This window comes from Cynocephalus volans, chromosome 11, assembly GCF_027409185.1.
Source record: "Cynocephalus volans isolate mCynVol1 chromosome 11, mCynVol1.pri, whole genome shotgun sequence".
Classification (NCBI taxonomy): Eukaryota; Metazoa; Chordata; class Mammalia; order Dermoptera; family Cynocephalidae; genus Cynocephalus; species Cynocephalus volans.
In genome coordinates, this window is record NC_084470.1 from 78,208,344 (window position 1) to 78,226,537 (window position 18,194).

Consider the following 18,194-nt stretch of genomic DNA (forward strand, 5'->3'; position numbering starts at 1 on the left):
GCGTTTAGCCAGGATACTTTACACAATTGATGATCATGATACTATAATGGTATATAGTATTCCATGATACTATGTTCTAAAGCAATTTATTTTTAAACGTGGAAATGTGGGTGCCATTAAGACACATTGCTTCTTGGCACTACGTATGGGGTGCTATATTTGGTGGTGATGATAGTGTGCAGTATAAAATGTCAAAAAAAGAATTAAGCTGCCTGATAAAAATGTCTCGATGCAATCAAGCTGACTTATTTTAATTCAACTACTAATGACTTCAATCCTGGCACCTCTTTATTTTCAATTACGTGGGTACCGTTCTGCAACTTGATTATATTTCTGCAAGCTCATTTCTTAGTTTGGTATGATTTAGGATACCCCCAAATGCAAGCGAAGGGTCTCATTAGGGAACTAAATGTTGTGTGCCTTTTGGTTTTCCCACAGCAGTTCTGCGGAGCATCCTGGGGCCTCCAAGCCTCCGCTAAGCTCCTCCAGTATGACATCACGCATCTTGCTACGCCAGCAACTCATGCGTGAGCAGATGCAGGAGCAGGAGCGCAGGGAGCAGCAGCAGCAGAAGCTGCAGGCGGCCCAGTTCATGCAACAGAGAGTGCCCGTGAGTCAGACATCAGCCATAAACGTCAGCGTGCCCACCACCCTTCCCTCTGCCACCCAGGTGCCGATGGAAGTCCTTAAGGTATGTGAATGTCCTTCTTGTTGGTTGGACCCAACCCTCTTCCATTTTCCATTCTCTACGTGTTTTATGTATCTGACTGTGTGTTTGGTTATAATGACCCATGAGAACGATCTTTGTAAACACCAACTCCATTGATTCTTATGTGCCTTTGTATTGTAAAAGAAGGATGTAAACTAATTGTGAATGTAATAGTAACTCTCAATAAATGGTGGAAAAGTGTCAATGTTCTGTGAGCAATCACGAGTAGGAATAGGTGTTTGTTGTAATAATATCTATCTTTTTGGGGAAAGTTTCAAAATGTAAAAGTTATCTGCAATGGCCTCTTCTGATAAGTTGTATATGTTTTTTCTTAAATACATTCCATGGCCACTCTGTAATTTCTTTTTATTCAGTAAATAATGCTGGTTATAGACTTTGACTCTTCTAGAAGGTCTCTTCAGATATAAAACTGTGGAAGAGTTTTCTGTGCTTTAGTAACCAGACTGCATAATCCTTTTACTGAAGTGAGCTGTCTGCTTTGGGTCTCTTTGATTTCTTGCTGGAGTAAAAACTGCAGGAGCTTGTTAGCATCATTCTTTCAGGGACATATAGCTTCCTAATTACTAGGGAAAATTGTAACAAGTCTAAGAACAGAATTCCATCTCACATGTGTGTCTTCCACATCACACAGGGAGGTACTCCTTGTTTAAAGATTAACATTTCAATTCTTAAATATAACTGATTCAAGGACAGTTAAAAGATAGCAGGGGAACTTCCTTACTTTTTATTTTTGTAGCTTTTTTTTTTTGTACTCACTCACCTAATTGATTCATTCTAAAGAGTCCCAAGTGTTACTGTTCATTAAACAATGTGTACTTTACACGCTGGTGATTCATTGCTGGTCTTCGCATTCATTTGTATGCTCAGAAAAAAAATCTCCTGCTATTTAAAGTTTACTATTGAAGTAAATAGAGAGATGATGTGTTGTGATCAAGACGCAATATGTGATCCTTTCCAGGAAGTAGAAAAGGGATTCTTTAAAAACAAATTTAAAGTCAATTATTTTTTATTTGCAAAGACTGTTTTAACATGTAATAGTGAAATAATGGAACTCATTGGTAGAGAAACCAACTGAAATTCTGTGAGGGCAAAGAAGATCCAAATGGTTTAAGCATAAAATTTTATTCTAACATGATTGTTTGAAATTCTGGGTATTGCTACAACTAATGGATCTTTTACTCTTTTTTTCCCCCCCTTCTAGTAAACGCATGGTTTTCTCTCTGGAATAGATTATACATTGAGTTTTTCTGTTTTGCCTAGGTGAAAATTGACAATCACTATTTAAGTTTTTATAGGTTTAAGATTTATTTAAGATTCAAGTCATTTTACATTTGTAAAAATCATAATTGTTTTGTCTATAACTTAGGTTATTTAAAGTTGGGTGAATTAAATAGTAATAAGATGTGGAGAAATATGTCTCTTTTATTCATCGTAATAGTCTACTTTTTTAATCTGAAGGGAGAATTTTAGAAGAATTAACATAGATTTGGGCCAGTGGTGGCTTATGTCCAGTCTGAAGGTAATGTTTGATATTATATTAAAGTGTATTAGTTGAAATCAATATTCCTATTAAGGTAATTATATCTGATGGTGGGGAAATAATTTCCATGTCATCTTAAAAATGTGCATACTTTAAAAATGTTTTTATTACTTAAAATATGTTATTATTGATAATTATTAAAATTAAAATCTACATTAAATGGTTTGAATAATATAGCCATTTTTCCTTATATGTTGCGTGTCTGGGTAACACTGGATTGAACTGCAGTTCCCAAATTAGCTAGGCTAGAAAAACATCCAAATTTAAAGTGCAAATAAATTATTAGAACCAGAAGACATAGTCTAACTAAAAATAAGTAATTAGCAATTTTATATTTTATGTTGAATATAGTTTATTCAACTTTTGCCTATTTATACTTCAGTTATATAAACTTAAGTGAAGTGTGTCATGTAAATGAAAGGCATAGCAATATGGATAGGTTTGATAGCTATTTAGACAAATTGTAGTACCCTTAAGTGAAGACCAAAATAATAAATGATTTCATATAAGGTGATATTCTAAGAAATTCAAATAGCATTTTTAAGGAGAGTGTCATATAAATGATTGCTTCAGATACTTGAAGACTTAGTACTTTATAAAAATAGTTTTCATGAAAAGTATTATGTGTATGAAAGTATTATGAAATATTTATTAGAAAAAGATAAATGAGAGATAGGTGGTCATTTAAAAAATTTTCCCTTTCCTGTTTTTAAATCATAAGCATACTTTTATGAAGTCAATGGTTAATAGCAGAACAATGAATTTGCTTCATCTTGGACCATTTTTTTATGAATATACGTTTTCACAAAATGGGTAATACCAAGTATACTAATTGAATGCATTATGATACAGATTATCTTGAATAAATATTTTCTCATAGTATAGCTGAATAAACTCTTCATTTAATCTTTAAAGGTTTAAATTGTTAAAACAGAACATACCTGCTTCTCAGTGGAGGTAGATGTGTACAATTAGACAAACTAACAAACCACTTAATCCCTTTGTCTCTCAACTGGTTTGCAAGAACTCGATGGAAGAAAGTTCACAGTTTAGGTTTCACACACACACACATACACTCAGGTTACCAACATTTTACTATCAGTAGGTTGAATGACTGACTTTGAAAAGCTAGATTAGTGTTTTAGGTTAATCCCATTCTTGGCAGAGTTATGTTAAAATATGAAGCTTTACAAAGCACATTTAAAAATTGTTCACATCTGGTAAACATAGGACTGTTTGGAATTCATATTTAGAGGATGGAAATTTGCATCACTCATTCTTCAACACATGGTCATCGTTCAGTCTGTAAGTTAATGATGCTTTGCAGGATAAGCCTCTGGTTTCTATATTGATTTCATTAATTTATGGATTTTTATCTTTTACTGATTTTCATGTTGAGTGACATGGAATTATTAGTTTTAATACTATATATTTACATTATTAGAGATACTCTCCACTTTCTTAAGGACACCTTACTCAATTGGGTAGTGTAATTAAAGGATGCTTCTTTACCATAGATTATCCAACACTTGGAGTACATAATGCATTTTTTGAAGTAGGGAATATTCCCTGAATTTCAAATTGTGAATTACCAAAAAATGTCCTTAAGAACCATTGAAGGAAGTGGCTTCTGAGTTTTGTTGGCATGCAAGTCATACAAACATGAGGTTTGAATTTGATGTAGCTTCAAAAAGAAGCATAGTAACCAAGGACAGACCTTATGGACTCATCAGGCCTGATAGCTAAAGAATCATCACAACCACAGAGTTCTTGTTTACACACTCATCAGGCATCTGTTTTCACAGTCTCATCTCCCTAACTTTGGTGGGTTATAGAAGCAGCTGCTTGCTCTGATCTTGGACTGGCAAATTCATCAGGATTTCTTTATCCACTACTTACGAACATGAACTCTGAACATTTATAACTTGAAAACATTAGTTTATAGCTTGAAAACGTTTCTCTGTTAAAAAATTTGCAGGGAATTGCCAAGGACTTCCTATTCCCTCTCTCTCTCTCTTCCTTTCTTTCACCTTGAAGTTTAAGAATTTAAAGTTAGGGTGTTCTGTCTGGAATCTATTCTGTCTGGAATAGATTGTACACTGAATTTTTCTCTTCTGCTTAGGAGAAAGATTATGTGAATTTAAAAGATAAAAAGACTTTTTTGTCTTTAGGATATTTTATTTTAAATCGTTTGAGGGAATTTCATTTAAATTATTCCTTCTTTTCCAAATCATCTCAGGACTTGGACAAGTTGCTTTGCAATTAGAGATGATGCTTGTCATTTGTCAGTTACAGAAACACTTTTTGCCAGGACCCTCTATTGTAATCCAAATTCACTTGGGAACTTATTAGGTGGTTATCTCGTGAACATTGCATCCCGTTTGGGTAGAGATTCTAGTGAGTTGGGATGGAAGGCCTGCTTCCTCGTTACCCTGTTCTTCAGCTGACATTTCATGAGATTTCACTAGGGAGAGTAAGTGTTGATAACTAAATTTCTGGTCTTTCTCTATAAATTATGAAATCTGCCTGGAGTAGAATTTTCAAGGTGTGACATATTTTGTGGGTATAATACAGAAACATGAAAAAGGATATGTGTTGAGTTACAGGTGGGTTGGTGGCATATGGATCGGCAGAAGGGACTTCTCCCACAGTCTACGTTTAGATTTTGTTCCTGATTTCCTTAACCAGGAATACAGACCCTGAATAGCATCACGGTGGCTTAAGAAATGGGAACAGGTACACCATGTCTCCGATCAGCTTGCCTTGGTCCCCCTTAGTTAGGGGATCCATTGCTAGAATTGTTGTCCCCATAAGGACCTGCTGTGTCTGAGATTTCTTTGAATACCATAGTTCATTCATATGAACTATGGGTCATCATGTACTTACGTCCCCAGTCAATGTAACTTACACAATCTATCAGCTTCAATTTCAGGGACCTCTTATAAACATAAGTGTCCTTCTGTTTTTGAATTAAATTTGGTGTCTGCAAGGCCACATCCTCGTTCTAGGGGAGAAAGGGACTCATTTCCACATTCTACAAACAGCTCTTCATCCTCCCAGAGACCTCATTTCCCTGCAGAGTCTTTGAATCATTGTGTCACACATAAGGTAATTTTCTTTCTCTTTAAAACTCATTTTCTTGATTGTTTAAAAATTGCAGGCAATGTTTAACTATTAAAAGATGTCAGCAGTGTGGAAGAATAATCCAACAGGGAACTCATGCTCTCTCCTACCGCTTTCCTTCCATCACTCTCCCAGGAGGAAACAGCTCTTAACAGTGTAGGGGCGGCCTCCCTGATGTTTTCTGTTTTCTAACCTGACAGTTGCCTTTTGTGGGAGCCAGGTCTGAAGAAATATATTAGGCAGTTTTGATCAGGTAGACATAACCCTGTATTTTTCTTTGTTCACATTTGCAAGTGGAACAAAAGAAATAGAATTTCTTTTTCTTCTGGGTTATGTCTACTTTGAGAATACTGCTTCTTCCGAAACCACTTTTCCCAAGGCCGAATGGGGATTTCTCACTGTGTGTTTTGAAAGGAGCCTGATCGTTCTGGTGTGTGCCAGTTTGCTTGGCACTGTCTGTAGCCCATTTGCTTCTTACACTGCTTTACGTACCCCTGTGGGCGAGGAGTTAGTAATCTCAGGGCTGGCACAAGTAGGTCCTCTGTAGAATCAGCTCACATTGGTAAAATCAAACTTAACACAGTCTAAGTAGTGTGAGAATCTCGGCAAGTGCTTACTGATTAATGTTAGACTTGGTTTTTCTGTCTGTACTGCTTTTAGTGACCAGTAACTAGTGGTAAAATGCTGGCTGAAGAAAGTCATCTTTGCTTAGATTTTTAGGGTCGGTCTACTTGAAAGAGCAGATCATGGGGAGCAACTATCTAAAACAAAATATTCACCTTTTATACAGCTAAGCCTATGAATTAATTCCACTTTTATGAAAACATTGAAACGTCAGCTCTAATTACATGTTCACTTGGTAACATTGGCACAACATGGAAATGATTTCTCCTTCTGTGATCACAAGGCCGAGGGGTACAGTAGGATCTGGTGGTTTGATTTTGTCAGGTTGCACAGAGGGCCAGCTGTGCCCAGGGACACCTGAACCAGGCAGCACCTTCTCTTTAAGTATGAGGGAGGATCTTTGCTGTCTTCTGCATGAGCTACTTTGCAATCACTGAAGTCATCTTGTGGGCTGACGTGAGAGGAGGGACCTGCTCCTCTCCTTCTCATTTTCTTGTTAGAGGAAGCCATGCTGGTGGCTGGAGCCTCCTTTCACTTACACAGTTTTCATAATTCCAAACTGCTGGAGGGGAGGGCGGTATTGTAACGCAAATTTGAAGGTCTGGGGCCAAGCAGTGAGAGCTAAAAATTGGAGTGGGCCTAGTTTTCTTTGGTATTTTTTTTCCCCTCTTTGGTAATTTTAATGGCTGTTTCTCTTTAATGTGATGAGCCCTGTAGGGCATGTATCCTCAACAGAAGTGATATTGCCACCCCCCTCCCCACCCGGGGGACAAAAATTGGTTCTTGGAAGGCAAAAAAGGCTTAGATGTTACAGTACTTTGTAACCCTACAAAGCATGGTACATAAACATATATGTGGTATATGTGTCCGTTAAAATTTCATGGAGATAGGGGCCAAGGGGAGACAATTAGGAGAAAAATGGCTAAAAAGGCTCCTTAGGGGGTGCTGATGAAAAACAGGTTGGGAAACATTCCTGTAGCGTCATCAGTATCTTTCCCAACTCTTCTCCTGTGTTGTGTTTAGAGAATATCTGTTAAGTTCCTAGAGATGTGACTCCTATATTCTGGCCTGGTCTGTATCTCCCCAGGAGAGCTGTTGTAAATAGCCGTTGTGATTAGCATGTGCCCGCCCTGGACTTTACCAGTATTGACTAATTTAATCCCACAATTGGTCTGTGAAGTAGTTATTATTAGCATCCCTGTTTCACAGATGTGAGAACTGAGGCAAAGGGGTTAAATAGCTCACCCAAAGTCACCAAAGTGAGCCCTTCAGTTAGAATTTGAACTCACTCAGTCGAACTGCATGGCCCACTAGTGGTAGTACCTCTCCTAGAAGGAATGACCTGTCAAACTTCAGGAGGGAGAAGTAGTGATATTCAGTCTCCCCATGACATGATAGCCTGGGGCCTGTAGCAAATGTTTATTACAGAGCTTCAGGCCATAGCTTAACACTTTTATAGGAGTTCCTGGTGTAAATGCAGTACCACCTGAAGCGGCTTGGAGGAGGAAAAGCAAGAGTGCCCCCTTGACTTCACAGACATTAATTATGGGGTGTATTGGTGGGAAGGTGAACACTTCATGTCTTTTAGCTCATTTATCTCTTTTGCATCCCCATGGGATAGGCAGGATAAGCCCTATCTCTCAGATGGGAAAACTGAGGCATAGAGCAACTATCACTGGCCCCAGGTTACATGTTTAGGCTCTACACCCTATCCTATCTACTTATAACCATACCCTGCTGTCTCCTGTGTTTTCTACAGAGCTTAAGGGCATACTCTAAACACTTCTGGGGAATCACCAGTAACAGAATATGTTAGAGCAGAGTGGTAGGTCAGAGAGAACCTACAGAGAAAGTCTCACAGGCTTACCAGAAAGATACATGATCTTAAGCATTTGGGATTAGTGAGGGCTTTCCCTATTGAATTAAAGTATCTACATGAGTCTCCATGATATGCCAGGTGAAAGAACTGGATATGTTTTTACTATATAAAAAGACTGCCTGGCCACCTTGACCACAATGGTAATTTATGGTTTAGTGACAGTCATCATTATGGGTTAAAAAGCACTACAGTGAAAGTTTCTGTAACAACATCCAAAAATCGTAACTCAAGATCACTCATGTTCTAAAGATCTTGATGGCCCAGGTGATCACAATTCATATGCTTTATAGTTCCATGTGTTTTAATAATACATCTGCATTGTTTCAAATGAATTTTGAACTACTCAATTTGGTAGACTCATACACTTCTTTTAAAATGAATTTTCTCCTGAAATTATAGTTGCATTTTTAGTTTTTCTTCCTCTGCTCCCTCCTGTAGTATTGGAGCTTTTGCTATATTTTAGCACTTAAAACTGGAACTTCAGTTCTGGTTATTTTTTGTGAATTTCAGCTATAATAAATCTTGTATTATTATATGAAGAAGTCATGAGTCTCCTTCACAAACACTACCTACTTAACCCTAACAATTAAAGAGAGAACTTAGATTTGAAAGATAGACTACCTTCTGTAGGTATGCTTTTGAACAAGACAGGTTGTGGACATGTGCAAGCAAAATCTAATTTTAACTTTGTCCTACTAAAATAAGTGGGTGGGATCTGTGTTAAGAATACGTGAATCAGTACAGTGGCTTTGCTCAGGGTTATAGCTACAATCAGTACTAAAATATTGTCTCTTGCCCAAAATGCATCCCTTTTTATTGACTTCTTTGAGCATCAGCCTGAACTTCAAGAAAAATTTAGCTCCTGGTAATATAACAATCTTTCAGATCTTATTTATAAAGTTGGATGTTTTGGTATTAATTTATAACTTTGTGGAAAGGAAATGAGTCAAAATTGGAGCATACAAAGCAGATAAAGTTAGGAGTCTGTTAAGGTAGAGAATGGTCCTAGAAAAGGAATCATTTTAATCATTATTAAAAAATAGAAAATGTTCTAGAAAAGGGTCTAAATGCATCTATACCAGATCGTTTCTACTAGTTATCTCTGGAATGGGTATTGGGATTGGAGATGGTGGTGGTCAAAGGGTTTATTTTTTATAGTAGGAGCGTGTATTCATGCATTCTTCATATGATTAAAGTGGATGTCTCTAATGCATTTTATTTGAGAGTCTTAGCAAAGTCTTGTTCACCCACAACTTTTAGAGTAGCACAGTTCTGTCAGGTCAGTTTAGTAGACTTATGCACATTATGTAACTCTGGTGGTCTTTCTTAGAAGAAAGATAACAGGTATAGGGATCCCGAAAATTAAAAATGAAAAGAAGGATTTGAATTAACCGGTTGTGAATAATTTTAAAAAGTAGTTAACGGCTCAAAATGAAAAGCAAAATTCCGATTTCTACTACTGTACCACCAGGCATAACTTTGTTGTAATCTCCCCTGTTGGCCCTGGGTTTTGTATAATTAAAATTTAGGGGCTGGAAATTTTGTTGAGACTTAATTAGAAGTGACAAACCAGAGACATTCCTGCTGGTTAGGAATGGCTTAAGAAATTCTTATTGGCTAAATTACAAATATGTAACATTTTTTCTGAACACTGCATGGTAGTTCAGACTGCCTAAAGGTGACAAGATTAACTCTGTTTTTCTAGTGAAGTAGTAAAAATTAGATTAATAAGTACCAGGCAAAGAACCTTTTCTTTTTTTCCGAAAGAAATCTTACCTTGAATACTTTTAGCTGTGGAGATCGGTGCCTTAATTAGCCACATGTTGTTCTTACCTCCTGGGAAATAAGTACGGGATAAAATTGGGGATCAAGATGTAGCCTTACATTGACTTAGCACACGCCGCTAAGTAATTCATCAAGGAATGTTGGTAATTAGTCCTGCCTCTTTCAACTCTTGGCTTATTTTATAAAACCGGTTGATTTAAAATAATGCCTGCTGATTTATTACCCACACGTTTCAAGACTGGGACTTGGCTTTTAAACAAAAGCAATATTGTGCAATGATGGAAACGTGCTCTCTTGTTTTTGTGTTTTTACAAATTCTGAAGGGTCGTCTATAGTCCCTTATTAACTTTGTTGCGTTTTCTTTTACCCCATTTAGCATTTTACTGGGCTTTCTTTTGTGTCTTGGTGAAGAGAAAGGAGGAGCAAATTAAAAAAAATAGAAAAATCCAGGCTCTTGGAGGTTTTGGATGTAAGGTGCTTGTCAAAGTGCATTGGCTCAGTGTGGTTTGATGGAATTCAATTTGAATCCTTCATCTTGTAAGACAGCCTGTAGTAATGGCCTTTAGTCCTCTTGTATGTATTGTTAAATGTTTGGTGATATTTATGACAGCCAGGTTAATCTTTGAAGACTGAATTTATGAGAAGCACAGAACCTTATGACTTTCGCCTCACAGACTTGGCATCCAAAATACTGTAGTAAATTATAATTTGGATGCCAAATTCCCATTACTGCTAACTGATGTACTTCATTATGCTTTGAGATGTGACCATTATCAACATCCCTGTTGAAAATCTAGGGTTAGCCTGGCTCCAGTATTTAACTGAGCAAACTTGGGCATGTTTCCTTCTCTCTCTGGGCCTCAGTGTCCTGATCTGTAAAGTGGAGGGAATAGCACCTGCTCTGGAGAGCTTTTGTGAGAGTTAAATGAGATAATTCACTAAAGCAGCACTGTCTCAAAGAAATAGAATGTGAGTCATGTATGTAAATTCAAATATTCTAGTGCTCTCATTAAAAGCAGCAAAAGAAACAGATGGAATTAATTTTAATGTATTTTATTTTACCCAATATATCCAAAGTATTATCATTTCAACATGTAGTCAATATAAAATTATTAAGACTTTTTACATTCTTTTATTTTTTGACTAAGTCTTCATGTTAAGTCTTTCGTCCTGTGTTCAAAGTTCAAAACTGGGTGTGTATTTTATACCTCCAGTACATCCATTTCCACACTAAATTTTCATCAGAATTACTTGACCTGTGTTTAGAGTTTATACAATTTACAGTTGAAAAAGTAGACTCATATACCCAAGTTGTTTCAGATGTATTTATAGGATTTCCAATAACTAAAATGAGTATGTCTTTAAATTTAGGTTTAAATTAGATAATATTAAAAAAAATTCAGTTCCTCAGTCTGAACTAGCTACATTTCTAGTGTTCAGTAGCCACATGTGGCTCGTGGCCTTTGAATTGGACAGCACAGATCCAAAGCATTTAGCATAGCGCTGAGTAGATAGAAAATGCTCAGTAAAGGATTCTGCTTTATTATTCATAAATAATATCCTGATTTATAATTATTCATCACCCAAATATAGCCATTCCTGTCATCTCCAAGTTACTGTCTTTGTATGCCACTATTATACCTACCCAATAGGCATTATTTTTTTTTTTTTGTAATTTGGAGCCCAGGTTCGCTGAACTATCTCATGTATGGTTGATATTTCTGACAAAAAAAATAAAAATAAAAAACCTCTTGGAGGAAAGAGCAGCAAAGATTTACCCTTGGTAAAGTGGCATTTTGACATGTCTCTCCCAATAGCCTTCCATTCAGGCCTGAGCTAGGTGACAGCTCTTGACTTGCTAGTCACACGTCTTACTCATACTGTCAGTCCAGGTTCTTTTCAAACCTCCATGAATTACACTTACATAGCACCTGTCCAGTGTATTAAAGATGTCTAAAACCTTGGGACTTTAATAAGCATTTCATCAACGTTCTTGCTGTGAAACAGACACCGAGGGAAAAGAGATTAGTTAATCCTAGGTTGTTCTTTCATATACATTCAGTAGTACCTTAATCAACATGAAAGGTATTGAAAACTGTCTTTTGGTGGAGTTTTATGTATGATTTTTATTCATGCTAATGTTGCCAAGGCAGTTTCTTTTCTCAGTTAACTTGCAGTATATTTTTAGGAAATTTCAGCACATCCCGCAATTCAATGAAACAGTTCCTTTCCTTTTCTTGTTCACCAGACGCGTGCGTTTTCTGTTTTGATAGTCACTTTTGACCATTTATTAAAACAGAAATAATACACCTAAAATAATTTATGTTTTGTTAGGCAACTTGTCATTCCTGATGCAAAGAACTAGTTGATTATATTGGAATTAGTAAGCTGTATTGGAGAGATTTAATGTATTCTTCCTATAATACTAAGAGCCTATAAAGTTGCATTCTTGTGCAATTACAGCAAGCAAGAAAGCCAAGAGAGCAGAAATGCAAACCATGCTATGACTTCCAGAAAGAAAAATCATTATGTTGTCAGATTGCATGATTTTTTTTTAGTTTGGAGGAAACTATATTTTCTCAGTGTTTATTATTTATTTTAATATTTTCTTCAAGTAATGTATGGTAGTAAACACTGAGACCATTGCAAAGTTGATTTCAGTTTCTTCCTAGCTTTCCAGGTTTGTGTTAAAATCACATATCTAAAGATTTTTTCAACTCATTAGGTAGCATAATTTTGATAGAATTCATAATACAGTGTTGTGGATATGGGTCATTGTGCCTATTTCTATTGACACTTAGGATTACTGATATCTCATAGATAGGAAAGAGAAGTTGAACCTCTGAAAGGACATTTAGTTTTAAATCATAAAATCTTCATTCAGTTTGACACAAAGCTTAAGTATTTAGCACTTAACCTCAAATGGTGTTCCTTAGAAAGTATTTTGTTGCTCTTGATTTACAGTGTGGTCTGGAACCTGAAGTCCCTGCATCATCACCTGAGACCTCATTAGAAATGCAAACTCCCTGTGCCTACCCCAAACCCACTGAGCCAGAAACCCTGGGAAGTGGGGCCCATTAATCTGTGTTTTTACCAGTCCTCTGGAAGATTCTAAAGTATACTCCTGTTTGGGAATCACTGCTGTAGACACCTAGAAGTTGATTTATAAGAGAAAGAAGAAAAATTGAGAAATGCAGGTGCAAATGAAGCTAACCAAGTTTCTTTACTGTAGGGATTCTTAGATCCTTTAACATATAAAGAGATAAGGCAAATCTCCAGCAGTAGAACAATAGGCAAGCACTTTGACAAGAGAAAGGAGGAGGAAATGTTGCCTTGATGCTCAGTGTTAGTTGCAAAATATCCAGTAGCTGTTTAGGGTATTTGGTACACGGGGCATGTTCCATTCTATGCATATACTTATGCAAAGTTGATAAAATAGATTAATCCTGTCAAATCTTGAGGAGGTGAATTGAGGATAAAATAACAGTAAGAAACTAAAATAAATTGCTTTAGAGCAGTGGTTCCCACTTTAAGCTACAGAAACTACTGGATCTTTTAAGGAGTTCTGAGAGGTGAATGAACCCATTTGTCCACAGATATTTGTAAGTTAAATATACACCTCACTTATATGTCTCTTTAAAATAAATGTAGATGATGCGGTGGTAAACAAAGTACAAATTGGTACTCAAGCCAGATATTTCATCTCTTTTTCTATTTTTACAGTCAGTAAAAACCAGAAGCGCAACTCCTAATCAAAGAGGGCCTTGAAATATTTGAGTTTTAAAAGTGGTTAAAAGCTATTTAAAAAACAAAACAAAACAAAACAAAAAAACTTTATTTTTTAGAGCAGTTTTATGTTCACAGCAGAACTGTGTAAAAGGTACAGAGAGTTCCCTTATTCCCCCCTGCCCCCACATGTGGACAGCCTCTCCCATTATCAACATCCCCCTACAGAGTGGGGCATTTGTTGCAATCGATGAACCTACGTTGACACATCATTATCACTCAAAGTCTGTACTTTACACTATGTTCAGTATTGGTATTGTACATTGTATGGGTTTGGAAAAAATGTGTGAAGACATATCCACCATTATAATTTCACACAGAATATTTTCACTGTCCTAAAAATCCTCTGAACTCCTCCTGCTCCTTTGAAGTAGAAAGCTTTAGGAAACATTTTTTTTTTTTTTTTAGCTACCAAGTGTTATTTAAGTTCATTCTACTTTTGGAATCTATGCTTATTTTTTTAGAACTGGATGGTTAAATGGTACACAAAATGGCCTTTTCATGCAGGCCCCTAACATCTATGATTTCACGAGCAATAGACCCTGGCCAGTCAGCCTCTCACATCAAAGGTCTTTCTGCTGATGTGTCCATAGTTTTGGCTTTGCCTTTTACACTGGAGCATTGACATCAACAGAAAGTGTTTTCTTGTGTTCTTTTGTTTTTCTGTATTAGTTTTCTGCCTGAAGGCAGTATAACCAGCACATGTGGCTTGCTTGCCCTCCTGGTTGGAATAAAACAAACGGTCATTTTAGGAAGCTCCACAGGAAAGACCCAGCACGCTTCCAGCCTTAGAGGAGGGGTGGCTCCTACCTGAGCCATGCAGTGCACTTTTCTTCCACCAGAAGGTATCTATTACCTTCTTATCATCTTACATCCTTCCTCATGCTATAGTTACCTACTAAGAGGAGAAGATCAGAAACCACCCTAAGAACGCCCCCATCGAGGCCTTCTGCACCATATCATGAACCTTGTTTCCTAGACCTGCTTTGCTTTTCTGTTAGGGTTTCCATTGTTCAACTAAGATTTATTCAAAAAGCTCCTCCCCAGAGGCATTTGATTATGTGCTCCACCTGCTGTCTGGTTGCAGTATACAGGGGCTCATCAAAAAGTTCCTAGAAACATTCAAATTATCTTTTGATTTTATTTTTTCCATGAACTTTTTGAAGTATTCTAGTATGTACTTAAGGACCTGGCTCTGGAGTTAGATGGCAGTGTCCAAATCCTGTCTTAACCTCAATTCCCTTGTCTGCCTGCCTCACAGGGATGAGAAAAGTTCCTAGTTCATAGGGCTGTTGTGAGAAGTGGCATGATGCTTGCACAGTACTTACAAATGCTGATCGCTGTCATCAGCATTTCAACCAGAGACACACACTGTCCAGTGATTGAACCACATAATGGGTTCTTGAGAAATGACTAAAAGGTTACTGCCTTGGCAAAAGGTAAGGAAAGCTGATTCTACCTATGATCTAGAATTAATTTCTCTAGAGGTGTATGGGATATATGAAGATTCTTTTAACCAATTGCTGTTGAATTACATTTCAGCAGCAAGGAATTTTTATTTTTAAAAACTGGCTACACAGGTTCCCCTAACAGTAATTATTTTGGGGGTAGGAAGATAGTGGGATGCTTGGCTATTATTTTTAACGTCCCCCCAAATTGCACCCATTACTTAAAAGTCTTAGAAGTTGGTTTGATGATTGACAGCCACATTAGGCAATAATTAAATCCTTACTTATGGAAAATTCTGGGGAAAGTGGTAAAAATTGGGGTTAAATTTTCAAGAAAAACTAATAGGCATCAGGTTACCCAAATGATCCCTGATTCTGAAATTGAACTTTCACTTACAATTGAGAAGCCAACAATTTCAGTTCTGGAACTCAGGTTAAATCTAAGTGACCATACATGAGTTTATTAACTGTTCACCTTTTTTTTTTCTTGGTGAAGTAAGTTTAATTTCTAAGAGAAGATTACATGATCTCATTTGAATTAAATTTTTAAAAAAATTTTTATAGAAGTTTTAGTTTTGCAGAGAAATTGAGCAGAAAGTACAGAGAGTTTTAAAGCATTATCATTTATAGGCAAGTAGAGGTTCCAGATATGTTTAATCTCGGCCTCTTACCCCAAGCTCCAGGACCCACATTACAGAACCAGTCAACTGATGGAAACAAGTGATCTGTGTTCAGAGAGCTTTTATTGCTGATCAAATTGCATAATCATTTTTATTTAGTCTCTAAGTGTTTTGACTCAGTAGCTCTGGACTTACCTGACTTCTTCCTTTCATGATACGGCAATTTTCTTTTTTTTTTTTGGTTTAAGATCCTATTGTCTTACCCTGACCCCAATCTCTTGTTATTTATGTACAAGTTTAATCTATCTATTTATTTATTTATTTTCCTTTTTATTTTTTACATTTTAGAAACAGGTCACCTTGAATGTTCTGTAGTCAATACTAACTACTTGCTGACCTTTATTTTTGCTATTAAACCATTTATCTTACTTCAGTGATACATACAATCTTGAGATAAGACCAAAGGTCATTCCCTTCAACTGATCTTGCAAAGTTGACCATTTTACAACTGATACGGTGGCTGTGAAATCAGGCATACAGACATAGTATGCTGTGCCTCTGCGTGGATCTGTAGCGTGACCTTGGGGGAGTTGCTGCCTCTCTGTGGCTTGATCTCTGAATCTGAGAAGTCACAGACTTCCCTCCTAGCTCTGACATTCAATGCACTGTCTCCTTTTTCCTTGAGAGACGCCCACCTACAGATCACTGATAAGATGAAGGCAACAAAGGACTTTCAAAGCCCTTGAAAGAAACATTGGGTTTGTTTTCAGTACTAGATACACAGAGCAGTTGTCATGATAAAGAACCTCAGTGTACATGTTACTTATGGTTCCACTGTAGTCACCAGTTTCTCCTTGAGGGTGGCAGCAGGTGAGTTGCAAAACCTCTACAAAAAAACTGCTAGAATTGATAAATGATTTCAGCACAGTAGCAGGATACAAAATCAACACTCAAAAATCAGTAGCATTTCTTTTCTCCAATAGTGAACATGCAGAAAGAGAAATCAAGAAAGCCTGCCCATTTACAATAGCCACCAAAAAAATAAAATACTTAGGAATTGAGTTAACCAAGGAGGTGAAAAATCTCTATAATGAGAACTACAAAACACTGCTGAGAGAAATTAGAGAGGATACAAGAAGATGGAAAGATATCCCATGCTCTTGGATTGGAAGAATCAACATAGTCAAAATGTCCATACTACCCAAAGTGATATACAAATTCAATGCAATCCCCATCAAAATTCCAAAGACATTTTTCTCAGAAATGGAAAAAACTATCCAGACATTTATATGGAACAATAAAAGACCACGCATAGCCAAAGCAATGCTGAGCAAAAAAAATAAAGCTGGAGGCATAACACTACCTGACTTTAAGCTATACTACAAAGCTATAATAACCAAAACAGTATGGTACTGGCACAAAACCTCTTTAATTGTTATTTAGATCATCAATTATTTTGTCTAAATGTGTTTTTCTAGTTAATATTAATAATAATATTAATCCTGGCTATCATTATGCATTTCTGAGACTTTCTGGAAGGCCTTTTAAGCAGGAATTGAGCACAGACTTATGAGGAATAGAGGATGGAGACGTGCCACGGGTTTATTTACACAAACATCTTAAAATCCATTTAAAATATTTTATTCTCAGGTTTACTAAATAGCTAATATTAAAATTAATCTCTGACACAATTTGTGGGCACAGAATGTTCTATGGCCTTTATTTTCTTTCCTCTGTTAAGCAGAAAACAAATAGAGGCTAAGAATGTTTGTTTATGTCTGGTTGGTGAGAATGAATATAGGAGAAGGGGGATTTAAAATGTGATTTACTTCTATATATATTATGTTCTCTTTCTTTCAGTTTACATATTAATACTGATTTAAATTCTCTCCTTAAGAGGGAATGTGTTGTGTGTGTGTGTTTGTGTGTGTGTGTGTGTGTGTGTGTGTGTGTGTGTGTGTGTGTGTGTGTTGACTGTTTTTCTTTCAAAGGCTTTCCTTGTTTGGTGATCTTTCAACTTTGCCTCTTTTTCTTCCCCCTTGGACAAATACCTTTATAAATGATAACATCTCCCCCACCTTTTCCTCCTTCCTTCCCTGTCTCTTTCCCTCTCTCCCTTCCTCCTTCCATCCTTCCTGCCTTCTTTCCTTCTTTAAATGCACAAATCTGGATTATATAGCCTGTCTTTGAATCCTAGCTCTGTCCTTAGATAATCCTTGGCAGGGGACTTAGTCTTTAGTCTAAGCCTTAGTCTCCTCATCTGTAAAATGATTAAACCCTATTCTGTTGCAGTATGCTTTTTAAATGTGAATCCCTCAAATGTTATTGGTAAATAAAGTTTGTCAGCATAACATGGAATTCTTTTTGGTTCATTTTCCACAGCATGCTAATGTTTGAAGTAGTCTGGGGCAAGCTTTATCATGTTTGAAGAGAAAAGCCTTAACCATAGATAAAGACCTTAAGAAAAACAAGCTAAATACCTACACTGCGTCTGCTCCTCTGCAGGTTTAGTGGGATTTGGGCTTCCAGAACTGCTTGGCTTTCCCCCTGCTCTACTCTCTGGAGAAGCTGAGGGTGCAGAGACCTCAGCTGCAAAGACATTGCTCTGTGTGTTAGCACAGTGCACACATAAGGAAGGCTGCAGCTAGGATCAGATGTT

At 36.8% G+C, this 18,194-nt stretch overlaps 1 protein-coding gene across 10 annotated transcripts in view; it reads left to right on the forward strand.

The window, feature by feature from the left end:
* MITF (melanocyte inducing transcription factor) overlaps positions 1-18,194 on the forward strand; it is a 211,339-nt gene that overhangs the window by 126,031 nt on the left and 67,114 nt on the right. For 7 of the 10 annotated variants that reach the window (XM_063114138.1, XM_063114140.1, XM_063114141.1 and 4 more), the window contains exon 2: positions 439-691. In XM_063114138.1, coding sequence (XP_062970208.1) covers positions 439-691 — 253 coding nt within the window. The remainder of the gene's footprint in view (positions 1-438; positions 692-18,194) is intronic. The other 3 variants (XM_063114139.1, XM_063114143.1, XM_063114145.1) reach the window with 1 other exon arrangement.